This window comes from Astatotilapia calliptera, chromosome 6 (genome assembly GCF_964374335.1).
Source record: "Astatotilapia calliptera chromosome 6, fAstCal68.1, whole genome shotgun sequence".
In the NCBI taxonomy this organism is placed as follows: domain Eukaryota; kingdom Metazoa; phylum Chordata; class Actinopteri; order Cichliformes; family Cichlidae; genus Astatotilapia; species Astatotilapia calliptera.
Window position 1 is genome coordinate 14,088,550 of NC_137427.1, and position 22,436 is coordinate 14,110,985.

General features: G+C 40.7%; 1 protein-coding gene across 2 annotated transcripts; it reads right to left on the minus strand.

Moving 5' to 3' along the window:
• Positions 1-9,049: 9,049 nt before the first annotated feature.
• Positions 9,050-22,177, minus strand: LOC113023941 (voltage-dependent calcium channel gamma-4 subunit). Of its 2 annotated transcripts, none has more exons than XM_026170428.2 (5): positions 22,076-22,177; positions 21,498-21,950; positions 13,947-14,030; positions 11,378-11,518; positions 9,050-11,105 (listed from the first exon to the last, which is right to left on the minus strand). In XM_026170428.2, the coding sequence occupies exons 2-5, from the start codon at positions 21,718-21,720 to the stop codon at positions 10,549-10,551; spliced, it is 1,005 nt and encodes a 334-aa protein (XP_026026213.1). In that variant the 5' UTR covers positions 21,721-21,950; positions 22,076-22,177; the 3' UTR covers positions 9,050-10,548. The 2 variants fall into 2 exon arrangements, with proteins under 2 accessions (XP_026026213.1, XP_026026212.1); XM_026170427.2 differs by having other exon boundaries at positions 22,072-22,163.
• Between the last annotated feature and the right edge of the window lie 259 nt (positions 22,178-22,436).

Below are 22,436 nucleotides of genomic sequence, written 5' to 3' on the forward strand. Positions count from 1 at the left end.
TTTAGAGGTATTGTGCAAATGGAAGAAAGCCACCCTACATATTTGTTTAATAAGTGCATTCAAGGACATCCTGGTGAAAAACAACTCCAAGATTCCTCCCACCATTACAAGGTAATCCCATCCAGAGTAAGAATCTGGTTAGATACCATATTTCTAAGATTTTCAGGACCGAGTACAATAACCTCAGTTTTATCTGAATTAAGAAGCAATTTAGCTTAGAAGAAAGTTAGCGGCCATCTAGGTCTTTATGTCTTTAAGACATTCCTGCAGTTTAACTATTGGTGTGTGTTATCTGGCTTCATAGATAGATAGAGCTGGGTGTCATCAGCATAGCAGTGAAAATGTATACTAGGCCTTCTAATGATACAGCTTAAGAGAAGCAAGTATAATGCAAACAAAACTGGTCCTAGCACAGAACCCTGTAGAGCTCCATAATTAACCTTAGTGTGTAAAGACGACTCTCCATTTCCATTAACAAACATGCATGGGATTAGGTTAATTGGTGATTTAAAAATTCACTGTAGGTGTGAATGTGAACATGAATGGTTGTTTATCTTTATGTGTTAGCCCTGCAGCCCTGCAGCCCTGCGTCTTGTTCTGTGGCAGCTGTGTTAGGCTTCAGCACACCGCGTGACCCTGAACTGAAAAAACAGAAGAAAATGGATGGATGGATGGATGGATGGATGGATGGATGGATGGATGGATGGATGGATGGATATTTAAAATTTGCTTGTGTAACACGTGTACGTATGTATGTCTGGATGCCTTACCATATAAGGAAACCAGGATGACCGTTTTTTTTTTAGATTTTTTAACTGACAGGTCACAAAGAGTGAGAATAAATGGGGTTCTGTCTGACCCAGTGTTCTCCTCCACAGGTTCTCCTCATGGGTGCGTCCTATCGCCCTTATTATTCACTCTCTATACAAATATGTGTCAGAGCAGACATGAAAACAGGGCCATCATTAAATATGCAGATGACTCTGTTATTGTCAGCTTACTGAAAGAGGGTGAAACTAACCACGGTCCAGTCATTGATGACTTTGTTCAGTGGTGTGAGGAGTCTTATCTCCAGCTGAACATATCTAAAACAAAAGACATGGTTGTTGATTTTAGGAAACAACAAAATGGGCAAGCAGTCACTTTAATTAAAGGTCAGAAAATAGAGCAAGTACAATCATATAAATATCTTGGGACCATAATAAATGAAAAACTGAACTTTGATCAAAATTGCAAATCAGTTTGTAAAAAGGGTCACCAGCACCTTTATTGCCTTAGGAAACTTGTTCATTTCCACATTGACCAAAAAATTTTAACTTTGTTTTATCGTTCTTTTATTGAGTCTGTTTTATCCTTTTGTTTGGTGGCATGGTTTGGTCAGACCTCTGTCACAGAGAAAAACTCTCTAAATCAGATAGTGAGATGGTCCAGTCGTCTGATAGGTGAGCCACAGTCTTGTTTAGCCTCCCTGTACTCTAAGCAGGTACAGAGGATGGCTTTATCAATCCTTAAAAATGGTTCCCATCCTCTAAGGGGTGAATTTCAGCTTCTTCCCTCAGGACGGAGGTTTCTATTTCCGAGATGCAGGACAAAGCGTTATAAAAATAGCTTTGTCCCCGTTGCTGTCACTGAATTAAATAAGAACTGTTTTTGATTCGAAATATTAAAGTATGTGTCACAGTGAGTTTTATATATTTACTAGGTATGTGTGTTTTTAAAGGGATGTCAAATGCTGTCATTTTTCTGTAAAGCAAATTTACCTTGCCTTTAGGTATAAATAAAGTTACCTTACCTTACCTTACCTAACCAGTCCAGTCCAGTCTTTCCCACACCTTAATATAGTTTTGATTGATGGCACTGACATAATGACTCTTTATAGAAGAACAACAGCTGACCTCAAAGACATTAGTTGCTTCACCCTTTGACCTGACTGGAACTCAGGGAGCCCACTGGAGTTGTAGGTGTACATCCAATTCCTCAGGGGAACTTTTCTGGCTCTTCAAATATCTTCCAAGGGAAATCATCTCATTTTGTGGACTAATTGGACAGAGCTTGAACCATCAAATCCCACTGATTGTAATCACAGAGGTCACAAGGTGACATTGATTGTGGTTTATTGTGACTGCTTCTCATTTGCAGGGATAAACCCCCGACGTCATGGACAGAGGAGACATTGATCATTTTCAGGAAAAGCTTAAATCACTCTGTGGTCATCTTTGCTCTCATCTGACCAAAATCAGTCACGTTTGTCTTTACAAGTTAGAGATATCTGGATAGAGCCAGTCTATGTTTAGATTTCAATACCAGTGGGATCTTATTTGTGAACACTGTAAATGTGTGAAGCCAAGTGTAAAACCACAAGGAATTCATAATCTGGTGGTGTCGTAATTGAGAAGCACTGTAATGATTCTCAGAGGAAGAGGATCCACGTGCAACAGACAGCTTTTTTATTTCTCTGTTTTGTGCATCTTTTACCATCCTTCACAAAACCTGGAAATCCTTCTTAAATCACCATCTTGCAGGATGTATCACTTTCTAAAACACATCTGGAGGAGAGAGGAGTGAGGAGAGAGAGAAGGAGGCTCACCAGAGGAGCTGGAATCAAGGCTGTAAGGGCATATCTTTTGTAGAAGTGCTTTCCCTGTGACTCAAAGGCGAGACACACAGCTGGAATATAGCAAGCAAAGTACTCTAAAGATAAGTGTTCCTTTGGATTTGGTTGTTTCAGTTGTTTTAGTTAGTTCAGATGATCAAACCTTTTTCCCACCATTTTTGTGATCTCTGTACCGCTATTCATATTTGATTTGCATATTTTTAAAATGAGGGCTTTGAAGGATTGATGCTTCATTTTGCTAAATGCCTGCTACCTCAAATCCTCTCCCTTATGTATTTTGTTCCTCTCCTCACATGTCATTTGTTGGTTTCTCCTGTTGTAGTTCACCTGGTTGGGCTTTTCACTTGGCTTTAAAATAAAGTTCCTGACTATATCTCAATATGAATAGCGACAACAGAAAATAAAAGCCATTCACATTTGAAACAAAATCATGCTTACCTTATTTCTGAGGAGGTTTTCTATATTCTTCATTTCGACCAACCACCAGTCTAAAAAGAAGTGAATGCTTAAACTATTTGATAGGGTAGCTGGTGGCATAATACTAAAAACAACACTGCATAAATGATGATCTCATAATTAAAAGAACAGAGCGTGTAATCATGAGTAAAGGTTAAGATGATTATCAATCATTATTGTATGTGAGAGGGCTATTGTTATAAATTGTAATAATTAGTAATGCCCTCCTTCACCCATTGCAAATTACACTGGCCAAGATTTTGTAAGACCAAAATCTAAGACTCATTTAGTCAGAAACTGCAGTTACCAGATGTCTTTCAGTTTGTATTGAAACCTAGCTGTCTCCTCAACTTGCTGCCAGATTGTTAATCCGCTGATGTGGGTGTGTATACACCAAAGAAAATTCAGCAAGACCAGACTTTCTTTGCTTTAGCTGGCTCAACAAAACCTAAAACCCCAGTGGAAGATAACAATAGCAGTTATTAATTTTCTGTGTTAAGCCTGGATTGCTGCTTTCAGAATCACATATAAATGGATATTTCACTCATCAGTGACTCTTTTTCCACAGAAAATGATCCTCGGGACTACTGCTTACACCAATCAGATACATTATTAAGTAATGATGATAAAATAATTATAACAATATGTAAAAATATAACTCTTCTTTACTGGAAGGGACACAGTTGGGGAGCAGTTAGGGCTGTCCGTTTGTGGTTTACCGCTATGGCAACTCTTGGATCAATAAACCATTTATTTTTCTCTCTGCATGCATCAAACCTCATCTTCTTTTGTTAATGAAATCAGGCCTGAAGCTCTATCACTGTCGGCTTCTGCACCAAACTTGAGCTGGACTACCTTGTTACATGTGATATAAGGCATCTGAAACAACCAAGACCCGCTCGACTTGCCATGGAATCAAGAAAGGGTAAGCACACTGAAAGGTTTTGTCACCAGTAATGAACTTAATCCAGCTGAGAAAATGATATAAAGCAAAGACGCATATATTATATGCATTTTACTTTATTTTCTCTTCTGACATGAGTTTAATAAAACGCACTCTTTATGTGTATGCTTTGCAGTAGCATACATTATAGATCATTATTTTTATTTTAGTAAAATTCAAAGGCCTCAAATGGGACAACATCAAAGCTGTATTTAGACAACAGATACTTAACTGTGACAATAACGTAAAAGAAAATAGTTGCCACCTCAGCCAGCTTCATTCTCACCTCTGTGATGACTGATGGTCCCTTGGTGCTCTAATTTTAAAGTCAGCACTAAAACTGGTGCCTGAATAACAGTTCCCTTGTGAATAGCTTTCCCACAGAGTCTGACTTAATCAAAAGGTTACTTTGGTATTAGCAACAGCGTTGCATTAATGCTTGCTTATTGTCAGCTGCTTTTCTGCAGACTGTAATATAATTGGATATGTTACGCTACACCATTATGATCTGGTTTTTGATGTGTCATAGCTGCTTAAAGGGGTTAAACTCCAACTGCTGCTGGCTAAATCCGGTCTTAGTGCAGTGACAGATGCCGTCCTAATGGCTGCCCGTGGCTCCTGGATTGACAGTGTGGCACAGGGAGTGAGGAATCGTGCCCCCTGCTAGGAATAATGTCAGCCATTTTAAATTTTCAAAAAGAAATCGGGAGGAACCAGAGAGATGTGATCAAGCAGAGGAAATCATATCTGAGTTTCACATTCGTTCTGTAGCCTCACAACACATTCTGTGCTAATAAACAATAGGAAGATGACATATTACAAAACTAGTCACATCCTATGCTTTGTTAATGGGTTTTCCTTGTGAAGGCCACCTCTGAGTTTGAGTTCCTGTATGTCTGCCTCTACACTTTCCTAACTGTGTCCACCTGTGCCTCGTTTCCAGTGTAGCCTTGTCTTTCCCTTTGCTCTGTCAGATCATCTGCTTCTCTGTTTGTTCCCCCTGTGGGGCCCGATGACAGCTGGGCTATTCTCCAAATGGCTGGACGGATGTTCCCTGTGCTCCATGGCCTTTTTAGCTTTATTGCCATTAAATTTTGTTTGCCTAACCTACCTGATCCTGGATTTGTATTTATATCTTCATTTTTAAATTGTATTATTTATTTCCATCCATCCATCCATCCATTCGCTTCCGCTTGTCCTTTTCAGGGTCGCGGGGGGCGCTGGAGCCTATCCCAGCTGTCATAGGGCGAGAGGCGGGGTACACCCTGGACAGGTCGCCAGTCTGTCGCAGGGCTAACACACAGGGACAGACAACCATTCACACTCACATTCATTCGCACATTCACACCTAGTGACAATTTGGATTATCCAATTAACCTATCCCCACAAGCTGCATGTCTTATTTATTTATTTATTTATTTTGCCTGTCCCATTTGGATCTTTAGGCATCAGAATTGTTGTCTGAAATCCAAGAAAGATGCCAAGCGGATTTACTTTACCAAGTGGATCATCATGGCCTTGCCATATTGGTCCATTTGAGTGACCTTTATTATAATTATGTATTTATTTGATTTGATTTTTGGTTGTTACAGATGAGACTGGAGGATAGGACAGGGAGAAAGGATGAAAGAAAGAGAGGGAGAGAAAGAAAAATAGAGGAGAGAAGAGATGGTGAGAAAGGGGGAAAGAAAAAAAAAGAAAAACAAACAAAACACCTGGATCACCTGTATGGAGATAAAAAGAAAGAAAGAAGAGAAAACAAACAAAAAGAACAACATAATAAATACAACACCATCACAATAAACTAGCTAACAGTAGATAACAGTAGATACTAAATATTAAATGTTATTGTGCAGTACGCAAGATCGGCAGCACACAATGTGCTTTGAGGTAGCAGCCAAGAAAGGTGTAGTTTGTGTCTGTGAACCTGTGTGGATCAACACGCTTGTATTTAAAAGGTTTCTCCAAGTAACGATCTGCTAGGGAGTGTGGGGAGCCATAGCCCCGTCCCCCAGGGGATGAAGCAGGTATGGAGGAGATCCAGGCCCCAGAGTACGAGGACCCAAGGAGGACCACGGGCAACCGTGCCACCCTCCTGGGAAGAGCTGAGTAGAGCCCCAAACGAGAGGTCACCCAGCAGCCACGGAGCAGAGGCCAGAGGGGGTTGCAGTGACGTGCCCGCGGGCTCTGCCGGCAGCCAGCTGTGTCAGAGAGGACCGAGCCTCAGGCCCAGAGGCAAGAGGCCTGAGGGCACCCCACCCCCCGGAAGGGGCCCAGCCGGGCCACAGGCGCCAGGCCCCGCCAATCGGCCACCAGGATTGAGTTGGTACATACATGAGTGCCCATCCCCAGACTCCCAGGAACCACCAACACACCAACGTCTGAGGGCATCAGCCACCGGCAGGGAGTGTGGTGAGGGGAGGTAGGCCTTCATACCTCGGAGAGCCTGAGATGTTCCCAGAGAGGTGGAGTCTAAGACCGAACCTGACATATAGACACAGACGAACAGGCGCACGCAGACACAAACGTGCATTCCCACCCCCATATACACAAACAAATACTCGGCACTCACCCGACGTGGAGACAGACACAAATAGACACTGTACACACATTCACACTCACCAAACATACTCTATATCCCAGGTCCAGGTACACCTGCCCCCAGAGGGGCAAACCGTACCTAGACCCAGGAGATGATATTTATATCTTCAAGCCAACAACATGGTGTATGAGGCTGACCTTGTAGCAGTACCATGTTACAGCGCACAAAAATGATTTTTCTTTGTGCAGTCCCTTAAGTCAAAGCAATAAATATTGTCGGTTGATTAACTTTATATATCCAGTTTAGATTTGGAATTAGGACAATTATAGCTCACACACTTGTTTACCTGGTAAAATAAAGTGTTGCTGTTGTAAAACCTTTGCTATGGCATTTGTGTGCGTGTTTTTTCATACAAAGATAGATAAAGTATGAGCTGTTGTCCCCTGCTGTCCAAAGACAGGACCAGACTTTAAATCCTGAAATCTTATTCTATCCTTCCTGAACAGCAAGATACTACTGCTAACAAGCATGTTGGCTAGTCCTGCGACTGCATGGAGAGGTGACCCTGCCATTTTCCTCTCAATTACTGGAGAAGAATTTGATGGCGCCCAACAGGAAGGGGTGGGGGTAGAGAGAGGGGGGCATAGCTTTTTTATGGATGAAAATATCAGTGGGGGCTCATGGCATTCATAGGGCTTAACAGCTTGGGTGATGGCTGGAGAGAGGGGTGAAAGATGAATTGCTCAAATTCAGGGCTGGGATGGAAACCGGGTCATCAGAGCAGTTCAGCATAATAAAGATACATCACACACAAGCAGGATGGAAAATAAGTCTATTGTAATTCAAGGCATACCCTTGTCCACTTCAGTGACTTGAATGACAACGATAGCGGGGAGAGCAGGGACTTTACAGCGACTATACAGGCTCTCCTCTCATGGATCGGTAGCCTTAAACACACAGTGCAACCACTGTGACACCGATTTCCGAAAACCAACAACCAAATTAAACCGATTCCAGCTTCTGCTAAAAATACCCAACAGGGAAGCAAACCATGACACGGAAGCCTGACAAGCATGATGTACTATACCAAGAATGAGTAATTTGAACTTATACTAGCCCTTCCCGCACACACACACACATACAAAACACCCACTTTACTCCAGCTCTTGTTTGGAGACAGGGGGACAAGCTTTTCAAAGTCTGGATGAGCATTTATGAGCCTGTTAGTTCAGTCAAGCATTAAGTTGGCTGATGCCGATTTCCTTTAACACCCTGTGGTTGGCCGCCTGTCTTTCATGCAGCTTCATAGTAGAACATAACAGGCCTATCAGCCCTGCGTCATTACCTACTTCTACGAGGAAAAGCAAAGGCTATGAAAAATAACGGCATGCTGTCTCTTCAGACTGAGTCTCAGCTCATATTTTGCATTAAACCAAATGTGAAGACAGCTGAAAGTTGAGTTTTAGAATTTGTCTCCCTGGTGGATGAGCTTGACAAATTTGCATGGGGGTGGCCATGCTTACTAAGTTAATTATATCCCGTTGACACACACACACATACAAAATGTGCTCATATATAGTAGTCAAATTATCCCATAAGGAAGTCACAATTTAAATGGGAGATTGCAGTGTTAAAAACTCTCCATATATTTGTGTTAGCTAATGTTACCATCTAATGCTAGCAAGCTTGTTTAGCAAGCTGTATTCATGTCCAGTTTAATGCAGATGTGCATATACTTGCTTATTATATGGCAGCGATATGGCAGCCTCGCTTCTGTCAGTCTGCCCCAGGGCAGCTGTGGCTACAACCGTAGCTTGCCTCCACCAGTGTGTGAATGCGAGAGTGAATGAATAGTGGCATTGTAAAGCACTTTGGGTGCCTTGAAAAGCGCTATATAAATCCAATCCATTATTATTATTATTATTATTATTATTATTAGTAGTAGTAATTAAATGGCTAATAAAAAAAAGGATTTCACCCCAAAAAGAAGCAAAAACTGGGTGGAAACAGACATTTTAATGACTCTAGTGAAATCTAGCAGACAACAATTGTTGTAGCTGCTTTTGAAGGAACAGATATCAATGAAAGAGGTTCAAAGAACGCCCAAACTCTAGGGTCCAGGTGGGTTATAAAGTAATCCACTCTATCCATTAGTGGTTTAGACACTCACCTAACACATGAAAGATCACCAGATTGAGACTGGGATTGGTTGCATCAGGTATAAAAATCTGCCAAATCAGACATGCCACAGACACAGTGCATGTAAATATAAGGAAGTCACTGAGAGACGCTAGCTAGCTAGTTCAATAGCACCAACGTCTATTGTGGTATTAGTTTGAAGAGAAATCTTTTTTGGGAAATTGCTTTGAGCATAATTAATAACTTTAATCCAAAACATTTAAGAGCATGAATGGATCTGTGGTTAACTGTAGTCATCATTGCTATAATAATGCCAAATCTATACAGTTAGACTATACAAAACAAAGTCACATTATTACATCCTCACACAAAAATCTTTATTGTTGTTTTTTGTTTTTTTGTTTTGAAAACCATAACTTCCCCAACAGCTGATTTTGATATGGATCAGTAATAATACAGAAATACTTAAATATGAGATTACAAGTGTCTGCAAGTGTATTTTTTGGAGCGTGATCAAAACTCTGTACCAGACAGCCCTCCCATAAAACCTTCCCCAACACAAAGAAAGTAAAGGCAGAAGCAGGAGTCCTGTTAGAGAACAGCAACACAAAGAGCATGATATAACCTATGCCTTTAAACACGCCAGCTGTAACAGTCTGTCTGGCTTAGGAAAGGAACTCATTTGTTCTGTACATCGTCCCTGAGCGAATGGAGAACAAACTACACAGGCAGTCTGTACCTATAAACACTGACACATTACACAGCATACTGGATGTACTGACATTAATATGTGCCTTGTCACTTTTAATATACAGTATATATACAGAGATCCATATTCATAGCACAATTACGCCATGGTGTGGTAGGCGTGTTTGAGATTCATAACACACACACACACACACACACACACACACACACACACACACACACACACACACACACACACAACCCCGTCCAGCGATCTTAGTGAGGACCTTCATTGACATAATGCTTTCCCCAGCCCCTTACGCTAACCATTAAAAATGAATGCCTAACCCTAACCCTAAACCTAACCATAACCTAATTGTAACCCTGACACTAAAACATTTTGAGCCTCAAAAAGGCCTTCAAACTTGTGTGGACCGGGTTGTGTCCTCACAAGTGACTGTGGTTCTCACAAGAATAGTAGAATGCAGATTTCGGTCCTCACAAAGATAGCTAGACAGGAACACACACACACACACACACACACACACACATACGGCAACACATATTTATGACATGACTCATGTACATGGTAAAGGTTATTAAGACGCAATAAAAGTATTCAAATGGGCTTTGAAAGGCTTAAAACTATAAAAGATGTACAGATTGAGTTAGCACCATTTGTGTTAAGGTACAAACAAATACAATACGATTATATTCTGATAACAAACGGTTACATAGATCACTTTTGCAAACAAGTTTGGCAGGTTATTTTCATCTTAATCAAAAGAATTCCTTTTCTGAGACTAAAGGTTCAAGGCAACGTCATAAATGACTACCTTTACAGAATACAAGGACGGGCACATTTCTTTCTGTAAGAGCAGAATATTCCTTCCAGATTTTAAGCATTATATTTTTCAAAAACCAAACTCTTCAAATATTGCTACAAAATTGTGGCAACCACAATCATTAAAAGTCATTTTTCTCTCTCACCAAATTAAAATACTGGTGTTTTTCTATCACAGAGGGATGTAAGAAAAGCAACTCTAAATTCGGACCTTTCATTGCTGCCGCTGCCAAAAACAGTCCTGGCGAGAAAATACCCTTTTCTCATCAACTGTAAACATCTAATGTGTACCATCAAGTTTATTGTTGGATACACTCCTGACCTCATACTGGAGTGGTTCTCCTGTTTCCTCCATCCTTGACATCTTTCTGGAAGCAGTTGTGGACTTGTAAAAACCTGGAGTCCCGCTCTGGGCTGTAGGGCCTTGCAGTACCACTTCCACCCTTCAAAGGGTCCCTGCTCAGGGAATAAAGGGATATACCGCCCACTGGCAAATTCAGCCCCAGCCCTGGTCCCCCCCCAATTCCTCCGCCAATCTTCATTCCCACTGGGGAGGGCTCACGGGATGGGTCACTTGACCTGGAACTGGAACGCGATCGCCTCCGCCTGTAGCGGTAACTTGGTATGCGAGAGTACGGCGAAGAGGATGAGGTGCTTTTGATGAAGTCACGTTTGGATCGGGAGCGCGTCTCTTTGTTTTTCTCAATATAAATGTTGACTGCAAGAACGCCCACTGACTCTGCTACAATGAAGGAGAGGGCACCGAAGTAGAAAGACCAACCATAGCTGTACTGGTTCTTCTTGTCCTCGTCTTTCTTGTCACTCGGGTCGCCGGCATTGCTGGAGATGTAGACGATGATGCCAATGATATTGCTCAGGCCTGAAGAGAGGATAAATGAGAGAAGGAATGCTGTTGTAGGAAAGGTCAAAACTGAGACTCTACATGTAAAGAAAATCAGTGTTTTTGCCATTGTCCTTTTGTGAGTGTGAGAAAGGTGCACTCTAATGACTTAAGGCATTTTTTAAGTGCACTGTATCTCAGAATAAAACCTGACCTTTTCCTTCTTTCACTCTCTTGCACTACACACGATCTATTTGTTGTCACCCTGGTTTTGATTCTTTATCTGTGGTACGCTGTCTGACTCGTCCTACCTGCAGCTACAAACAGGATGCCTGCACTGAGCAGGATGTTGTTCTTGCTGCTGTAGATGCGTCCAATTCCAACACACAGGCCACCCAACATCAGCAGGATGGTGCTGAGAATTGGAAACAGGCTTGATGCACGAACTATACCTGTTTAGACGAGAGAGACAGAGAGTGTGAAAATGTCTTGTCAGCACAATTGAGAATATAATGTAAACTACTTCAAAAAGAGAAGATAACCACTGTAAAGTGGAGCACAGGTGAAAAATATATACCCCCCAATATTAGATTATATTACATACTGGCACACAGACATTATGTCTAATGGGTAAGAGAACTAACTAAAAAAGGACAACTACTACTGAAAGAAATACCATTAGTTTCACAGGTGTTTGATCCTAGACTACAGATACTACAGACCCAACTATCATACAGAGAAAACAGAGAAAACCCAAGCAATCAGATGACCCCCTCTGAGCAAGTGCTTTGGCGACAGTGGTAAGGAAATACTCCCTTTTAACAGGAAGAAACCTCTGGCAGAACCAGGCTCAGAGAGGGACAGCCATTTGTCGCGATCATTCAGGGGTGGGCGGAGGGAGACAGGACAAAAAAACACTTTGGAAGAGAGTCAGAGATGAATAATAACTAGGGATTAAATGCAGAGTGGTGCATAAAGACAGGGAGTAAAAAGGTGAGTGGAAAAGAAAGTGCATCATGGGAACCACCAGCAGCCTAGATAGAAGCAGCATGACTAAGGCTCACGTTATACAGCACTCACTATAAACTTCATGAAAAAGGAAAGTTTTAAGCCTAATCTTGAAAGTACAGAGTGTCTGTCTTCCAAATCCAAACAGGAAGCTGGTTGTGCAGAACATGGGCCTGCAGCCCGAAGGCTCTGCCTCCTATTCTACAACTTCCTGTTTAAAATATGTCAATCACTATGTTTCTCATCCTTTGTTGACCTTCTTTAACTTTTAGCGTCCCTCACTTTGTCAGACAGGTTCCAATTGAGAAAGGGATTTTTGATTAAACACTGGTGAAGGCTAGTGAAAATGAACTCAGCTTTCCAACAAATGTTCAATAATCTTCTAGGGTCCATACAACCTGTGTGCAGGCTAAAAGTGATGAAAAGAATGATTGACTGACAATGACCTTATGTGGCTGACAAGTTTAGTTTTCCACTAAAAAGTAATTCACTCATATTTCCAAGGTCCTTACTAAAACAGTTCAGCTAATCCATCACCATCTCATCAGTTAGAATCATTTTTTAATTTTTTACATTTCACCATTTCATTATTGCTTTAGTGAGCACCACATGAGGACTTAGCGGAACTGCTAACAGTAACAGTGGTTGTTGCCAAGGCCTCTGTTTTGTCTTGTCTTCTTTAGTCTGCAGGCTCTCTCTCTCTCTCTGCTTTGAGTGAGTGCAAGATTACTTACAGGTGCATAGAGTCTGAACAAAGCCCCACTGACTGTAGCTGCTGAAGTTACCTTTAAATGCTCACTGCTTAACACCAGAACATTGTCTGTGCTTCAGCAATCCTTTGGTTGATTGCAGTCTCACTTGCCAACCCAAGCCCAAGCCTTTAACACATTTTCTAGTCCAAAACTACAAATCCAAGTCTAACCCACAGGCTAGGCAGCTATACTGTAAGTTTTTATTTTTTACAGTTACTGCAGTACAGCACCACACATTAGTAAAATAACTGGAATCGTTTATTCGCCTTGTTTTATCATCAGAATTTAAACCGATACAATTTATCTTTTTCCCGCAAAATATAGAAATATAGTAATTTCTCTTTCTAAATGGTTTCAGTTAGCATATAGGCAAAAATTGTGATGGGTATGTTTAAAATAAAAAACTGTTTAATACTTGAATTGATGTCCAACACTTAAATGCCACTAGAGGGAATTTGTGAGCAGCCTAAAAGCTGAATAAACGGCAGTAGGTGACACGCCCTGCCAAACAAGCATCATTACTCTTCCACGAGTGAAACAAATGAAGTGAAATAATGTCCAGTGGTTCAGCGCATAAAGGTTTTTACAGATACACAGTCCAGCTAGCATATTCAGCTGCCTTTAAAAAAAAAAAAACATAACCAAGTGATTCCAGAATAAATTTTTCTTGAGCTTATTGAAATTCATATTGTGGACAACACACGAAATGGTAACAGTTGCCTTGAGGCACAGAGCTGATCTGAAACCTGAAACATAAATAAATATTCAGTAAAATGATTAAATGCTCTGTAATTTTCAGTGCATCTGTTTGTTTATTTATTTTTAACAAGGGTATTAAGCAAAAGGCCAAGGCCAAATATGAAATCTGCTCTCATGTGGCCAAAGTCTGGCTTGTTTTGGACGGGCCTTATTACTCGGCACACAACACACTTCATTATCTCCATTGCTCCAATTGCTGTCATGACATCAGGCTTTTTATGGGAAAGGGATAGACATGCCATAACACATTAAGTAGCCTGGTAATAACTCTATCACATTCAAGAAAAAAAAGAAGGAAAGAGCAGGGAGAGAGGGATTAAGTGTTGGAGTGTTTGAAGATGAAGCGGTTGCAGTGACTTACGTAAGATGTACTCTGAGCTGTCTGTATCGTAGTCGTTATCCTCTGGAAAATGATTGATCCGAAAACAGCTTCCTTTGTTGATACCTGTGCAAAAGCCAAAAACACACTGAGTGTGAATGTGAATGTGCATGTGCAGGTTCGAAACTACAAAAATTAAAACAGCAATTTGGGTCTTCATGTTGAAAGTTAACACGAGAAGCTCAGAGATAAAAGGAGCCACACATCGACCGTTCACTCGATCAGCATGCAACTTTTATGAACCTGAGACAAATATGTTGCAGAAAGCTAAAGTCTATTCTCGGCAAAGTATATCTAACCGGGAGCAGACATGTCCTGTTTTCACCCATAACCATGTCAAAAACCATTTGAGGGCAGACCACTGTGGATCTGAGATTCTGAAGTTCCCAAGCCCTCGGGCACCTTCTATTCACCCAAGCTCTTCACTGAGAAAATCTTCCCTCCACTTTTAAGAGAATAAAACATTGGAGCATTATGAATATTGAAAGGTTAGACTTTGAATTTAAAGTCTGGCTCTTGAATTTCCTGCCTGAACTTATATATTAGAATTTATTAGAACTTAAATCAAATACACACAGTATCTTAATCCAAGAAATCAAACCATGCCTGTCGATTGTCAGCCCTGTCCCGTTTAATTCTGTAGATTTCAAATTGCTAATGTGAATAAATGTGGAAGAGTCGTCCAACATGCCAATATTACACTACAATTAAGGGGAAGAGATGAAGTACTGATATTCTATCCTAGTTCACATGCAGTAGATTCTTGAACTCAGGCATAAGCAATCAAGTGACATCTACCTTGTAGAACATGGGTGCATGTAAACAGTCCATAAGGAAGAGCAGCTGTTTTAGAGGGAGATGTTTCTAATCACTATTTATAATCCAAAAAGTCTGTCACTATTCAACATCAATTCTCCTTCACTTTGCCTGGCAGGGCGACAAAGTCAATAAGATGTGAGTTAACTCACATCTTATTGACTTTTCCAAACTTCAGCTATGCCAGTTGCTTGCTGTCATAGCCAATGAATCTGATCGCGATGGTGTCATCCCCAAGAGCTCTGTAAAGGATGGAGGATTGTCTTTCTTCCCTTCAAGTTGCAAATTTGTTATGACAGTCTTATTCCAGCATCCATGGCAGAATTGTTTAATGAGATGTTTTTCAGTTTTACAGGCAAGAATGTCTCATCTTTTGACAACAATTCAATGTGCACTGTAGTCACTGGAAGTAGGCATAGGGGCTTCCACTGGGCCCGTGGAGTGTAGTTAAGAATTCAGCAACGAATTCTTTTCTGCCTTGAACACTGGCCAAGTCCGAGTCAAAATACTGTAAGCAAAGAAGTCGGCGTGGCTTCAGGAGTCAGATCTGTTGATCACATCAGCTTAAAGGGACAACAAGCTTTCAAGAATACACCCAGTGACATCCACTGACAGACCAGAATCACCAGGAAGTAATTCACTATGAGCTTCTCATTAGTTTTCATCAGCTTCATCGCTGTTTTTTTCCCCTCATTGCTAGGCATCAATGTCTTTGACAACTCTTTGCATTTCAGGTGTTTTTTTAAAATCAGTCTTAACTCTTTAAACCTCTTCAAATACTTATGAATTTCCTCATCTGTTTTTGTATTTGTATCACCACTAACAACTAAATAACTAATAATCATAGAAAGTTGCATCCACCTCTAACTGTAACACTCCAAACCTTATGTGCAATCATTATGTGCATTTTATAATATGTAAAATACCTCATGTGAGGTGCACTTTTCGTTACGTTACATAGACATACACATAGCCTCTAAATAAATGCACTATTAAGTGCCAAACTCACTATAATTTACTATAATACATCAGTTAATCAGTTAATTGTGTTTAAATATTGTACTTTGTATTCCTATCCTGTCTTTATATTGTATTGTATTGATATTATTTAAGCCTTTTTTCTTGTACCATATGAGGGAGTATTGTCTTAATTTCATTACACTTGCATGATGACGATGAAGAGTCTTGAATCTTGAATCTGGAATGAGGTGCCTTTGATTTGCAGGCACTCATTAACTGTTACTGAACCTTACAATATCATAGACCAGCGTATGGAAATCTCCACCAGGTAGCTTTGAAGCCGGTTTTCTGCATCTACAATCTGTTATTCAGTGCATTCAAATGCACTGTTGCAAATACTGGGAACAGGATTTCCACTAATGTTTGAGCATTTGTTATTAGTTTGGTCAGGAGTGAGTTGAGGGTTAAAAATCAAAATCAGCACGAACACTGGCTGATTAGCTGCAATCACTGGCTGCTTCTTCTATGCCCAAGTGGCTTTACGCATCCTCAAGCTAGATCACGTTTCTATGATTGACAGCTCATTCAGATGGTTCATACATTTTTGGGATGGAAATGTTTTATGAGGCAGGACATGCACTTAGACAACGTGACACTATGAGTGCAAAGAAAACTTCTACGTTTCACATTTAGAGCTTATGTCAGTGTTGCCACCAGCGCACGGTTTTGATGTGCAAAATTTATGATTCTTAGGGTTAATTTCTGAGACAGCTGGGAAAGAAAATTAAAGTCAGGCTGTGATAAAGTGATGAAACATCCCTAACAGCCCAGATTCAGTCTGTTGGCTCCACGCTCTTAAATTCACTCTTTCAGTCTCTTTGAACACCCATTCTGTCTTTTTCTCTCTCGCCACAATCATGTCTGAATAAGCCACTTCACTTCCATTTTCTAAAACCTCTTTATCCACTCAGTTTTCTTTTCAATTTTTTTGTACCAAGAAAACTTGTTAAATAAGATTACTGTGTTACTCTAATGTATATTTGTTATATTTGTAAACATACTATTTTAGTGACACTGGATCAGTTTTTTGAGTGTGTAATCCAAAAGGTCTAAGGAGCAACAGGTGTAGAATATTAAAATTTCATATATAAAGTACACATATGTAGGGTTACAGTTGGATGTATAGCCCAGGAATGTTATATCAGTGTCAGAAAATTCAAAAATCAATAACATTACTATGATTATATGGCTTCTAGACTGAACATACGAGTAAAAAAATAACAACACAGCTGACAGCTAAAATGTATTATAATAAAAATGAAATAATCTACTCCACTGTGTTGCTTAATCCATTAGGAATCATTAAGAATTGATGACCTACCCTATCCTCCATTGCATGGGGAATTTCCCCATTCTATTTTACTTAAATAGCCCCAAAACAGTTTCCTCAAGGCACTTTACACTGTAAGGTCAAGACTACAACAATCAGATGACCACCTCTGAGCAAGTGCTTTGGCAACAGTGGGAAGGAAAAACTAATTTTTAGCAAGAAGAAACCTTTGGCAGAACCAGGCTTAGAGAGGGGTGGTCATTTGCCACGACCAGTCAGGGGTGAGGGGAGGGAGACAGGGGAAAAAAAGCCTAGACACACAGAGGATTCCGGGTCACCTAATCCAACCCTAACTATATGCTTTATCAAAAAGGAAAGTTTTAAGCCTATTCTTAAAAGTTGAGATGTGTGTCTCCCGAATCCAAGCTGGGAGCTGGTTCCACAGAAAAAGGTCTCAACCAAAGGCTCTGCCTCCCATTCTACTTTTAAATACCCTAGGAATATCTGTGTAACACACATTTTTGGAGAAATGGGGCAGGGATAGCTCAGTAGGTAGGGTGGTGGCCCCCATGATCGGAAGGTCGGGGGTTTGAATCCACTGAACGACTACCCTGAGGTACCCCTGAGCAAGGTGCCGTCCCTACACACTGCTCCCCGGGCGCCCAATGGCTGCCCACTGCTTCACAGAGTGAATGGGTTAAATGCAGAGAGGAATTTCCCCACGGGGATTAATTAAGTATACATTATTATTAAATGTTCAGCCAGTTTGGGAATTGTTTTGTTCAGCTACAGGGGCTGTGTTTCTCAGGCCATAGTTTTAACTTCATTAGAAATGGTTTTTTTAGTGTGCTTTGTGTAATATTCATATTTTATAATATTGTTCCTCAGCCAAACATCTGGGAGAATGAAAGTCATCTTTTCACCTGATATTTTGGTCTATCCACAGACAGTCATGGTGTCATGAATAAAATCAAAAATCAAGAATCAGGTGCAGTTTAGAGCTAATTCCAAGGTGTCCAGTCTCTGCACGTTATGCATCCAAGCTTATTCATAGCTTTGATCCATCCTGTGATCAATCCTGGCATCTTTTTAAGAGAGTTGTGAGTTCCAAATCGATAGCATACATTTCTGCCTGTTTTTTAAACTGTTGAGGCTCAGATATAAAACACTTGCATTAAAGCTGACAAAAATGTGTACGCTAACTTTTTCCCCCCAGACAGAACATTGATCTGGAATCAATAAGGGAAATGGACCTACAGACACAATCAATAATGACATTTCCTTCAATAAAATCTTACCAATATCCAACCTGAGCTCCCCCCTCTGTATGTTCACTGTGGGGACAATACATTCACTGTGGCAGTTAGGTTAGACTTACTCCAAATATGCTCGACCTCATCTCAACAGAGTAAATTTATCTTTCTATGTTCTTTAGCACCAAATAAGTTTTTTTTTCTTGACCATAACACATTTGCCCATTTGTCTTTCACAGCGAGACTGTGCAAGTATCACAGTGTCTTTGATGTCATTTTAGGAGGACAGCTGCTGTGGGTGTGATTTTTGGTATTTTTACGTGGGTCCCGATTACTCCTGACACTGTGAATCAACAAATTATTAGCTGGTTAAAGATCTTGCGCTGTCCTTTCCTTCTGTCTCAGTCTGAATTTTTCCTTTCTCTGGTCCATTCTTTGTCCATTTTAAATATGTTCATACACTTTCACAGGTTAATAGTAAATCACAAGTGTACTCTTTTCCCCCCCAGTGATTACAGAATTTAACTTGTCAGCATTCACAGGTGGATTCAGTTTTGCTGTATTTGGTTCATGTTGTTATTTTAGTGCATTCTTTCTAAAGTACGTTTTTGGCTATTCATAGGTGGAAGCACTCTTCTTGTCAACTTAAAAAAAAAATTAAGAAGTGATATAACTTTAAATCTTTTAACAAGTTCAGAACGGTACATTCACTGCTATGGTATAGTTGATTGTATGCATATAAATCAAACATTTGTGAAAGTAAAATAACCATATCAATATTTCATGCAGCAGCAGTAACAAAATGATCAAGGGAATGTCAGGAGAAAAGAAAAGAAAAGAAAAGAAAAGAAAAGAAAAGAAAAGAAAAGGAAGCTCACTGGGGGAGGTATCTCCCAAGAGCCCCTGTGTCTGAGAGAGCAGGGCCCATCTTTTATTGCTCAGCATAGCTTCACCATAGCAACCTCCCCCCAGCAACCCAGAATCACATTTCTAGCTCTTCTCAGAGGACGCCTTTGACATCTTACTAATGCATTCATCAGCCAACACACACGCACACACACACGCGCGCACGCACGCACACACGCGCGCACACGCACACACACACACACACAAGAAAAACAACCCTAACCCTCATCACCACATACAAAGCCACATAACAGTTAACTAACCTTTCATGACCTGCATGAACTGAAAATTTAAAGTCAGACCAAGTGTTTGCTTGAATCTAGCGGTGAGTCCCTAAGTGTGAGTTTTTTACTTATTTCAGCATGACTCCACTTGTATTCCATTAGAGTTCATTATCCACCAGTGCTCACCTTCATCTAACCATCAGCTTGTTCTACAACACAAGGCACTCATAGATGTCTGTTTGCTACTCTTTGCAACATTAGTCAACATCTCCTGAGGCTCACCCAGCATCTATGCTGTTGAATTTACTTAATAAAACAGGATAGATTCCTTCGAATTATACACTAAGTTGTAGAAACTGAGAGACTTTTTTTTTAACGTTTCAGGAATGCATTTAGTACTACCGTTTTCAAGAGGCTGTATCCGAACTGACTGGACATGTTGACTTAGCCTGGGTTTGTATGCAGATAGAGGTGTGCCACTAGATAGACTTACACAGTATTGCAGCAAAAGTGCTGATGTTCTCTATGCATGAGAGAGAACAAGGAAAAGAGCAAGATAAGTTGTGTTACTTTCAGTTCCAGGTCCATGCAGGTTGTAACACCCTTCTAATATTTTAAGCAGGAAATGAGAAGATGGTGCAGAGGGAAGATGTTTAGAACAGCGTGCACGTCTGCTTGAATCTCTTAGGAAGATTGAGAGAGGGAACATGTCTTTTGAGTAACAGGATTACAAGAAATCCATAAATAGCCAGGCTTTAAAAAACAAAACAAAACATGAAATTCCAGTAAAAGTAGTAATGGTAATGGTTGGTGCTTGGAGTGTGAGTTCAATAATGGCTGTATTCATCTCCACACAAGACAGACGCCTGGGTTCTGGGAAAATGCCTTGTCTCTTAGATCCCTCACCCCAACTCTTTGGAAAAGGCACTGTACCCCAAGTTGTTCTCCAAGTTACTGGTGGTAGCCTGCTTTGCAGCTTTGTAAATACATGTGAATTATGAAACGCAGTAAGGTACTTCGTCATTGACGAAAAAAGGCGCTTTGTTTGACGGAGCATTCTTCTATTGTTGTGAAGAATTTAATTGTTCTTCAGGTAAAAGGAAAAAAAAATCATTAAGACTGAGAATTTCAGAACCAATGGTAATGGACAGCGCCACAATCGAAGACGTCATTGGTGACTACTTCCGCGGATCAGGTGATTGTTTGCGTTTATTTTAAGTCTTTTCAAGGAAGCGGTCCGATGGACGGTGGATAGGTGTGCCTAAACATTAACGACCTTTTCTCACAACATGGAAAGGCGATCAGGAGCGAGATGCAGAACAGCTGAGGGAAACAACAAAATTCCCTGAAACAACAAGTCAGACGCTCCTCGGAACAGATTAAAACAAAGTCTAATACACCGGAAAGCGCTGCGCCCCCTCTGAATGCGAAAACTGGGATCATTCTTCCATGCTCTGCCATAGAAGCAAACTCACAGCATTAAATCGTATTCGTGTTCAATCCATCATCTCTCCGCTCTTTCCCTTTTCAGTGAATGTATAATTTACCTTAAAGAGGGGGGAAAGATGTAAAAGATTCGTTACGCACACACAACTCCTCCTTGGTGCGCAACACGAAGCTCTTTCACTCAGATTCTCGTAGAAAATATAATACTTGTGTAAATTATTAAATTATGTTTCATGTCATTCCATCAAAAAAGGGAGAATTGACTCTGATAATAAAGTTCAGAATCAGCATACTTTATTAATCCCTAAGGAAATTGTGTTAAATGGTTTGTTATAATATCACACAAACTGTCGCAGGTTCCAAACAAATGCGAACTTTTTTAGAAATTAGCAACGTTTCTGGTCTGGTCAGGTGTTCAGACTCGTTGATTATTTAATTAATCTCTGTGCACACCGTCACCTCCCCCACGTTAAAGCAAACATTCGGAAGAAATCAGGTGGCGCAACAGTGAGAAAATCGTTCATAAGCAGTCGAAATAAAACAAAAAAAAGTTTGGAAACTTACACAGTCACTGCATAAGGTACCAGACTTTGTTTACCTTCGATGCAGCAAATCCTCCACAGCCCGGAGTGCGTCAGGTCCCCTTTGACTTTCTTGGTTTGCATCTGGGTTTCGTCGGTTGTGGCATTAGTTGCATTGCAAATATAGGCTCGGGAATAAAGCCAGTAGTCGGTGCCGATGGCGATGGTCATGAGGCTAAAGGCGACGAAGGCCCCCACAATAGCCAGCAAAGTCTGAACCCCTCGGTCACACCATGCCATGGCGTCTCATAATGTGAAGATTCTCCACAGCAGCTTACGCACACCGTGAGGAGCGCACGGTACCAGTGATCATGGCTTGGGGGGAAAGGACTTGCGTGTCGATCCTCGTTTTGCTTAATTAATGCTCCACTTTCTCCCAAACTTCAATCGGACTTCAAACTAAGTTGCAGAGATTGATCGACCACAGCTTTCGTTTAATTCCTTACAGTGAGCTGGTGGTGTCTTCAATCCTGCAACAGGTGGAAATTTAACTCAAAACACACAAAAAAGAAGAAGAGAAAAATTCCTCGAACAAGTGCACTTCTTTTTTACCACAACATTTTGTAAATGACGTTTATAACCGCAACATACATACGGATCACACACGGCTCAAGCTTCTTTACAGCTCAGTGTTCAAAATAAAACTGGTCGGTTTAACAATGGACGCAGCATCGCTCTTCCAGACCACACCTATAACGGATCTAGCCAATTGGAAACGGTGATGGTAACAGCTGTTAAATGAAGAAAACGTCACTCTACTGGCGGTCGTCATGTGCGGGTGGAAAACGGTTCTAGCTTTTACCGAGTGCACATAAAATGAAGAAATGATCAACAAGTGTACAGAAACGAACACGGTAATAACGAACACTCGTACACACGCACTGAAAACACGCACTGAAAACTGGGCTTCAAGTGTTTAAATGCATATTTAAAATCAAGGAAAAGTCTTTAAAAAA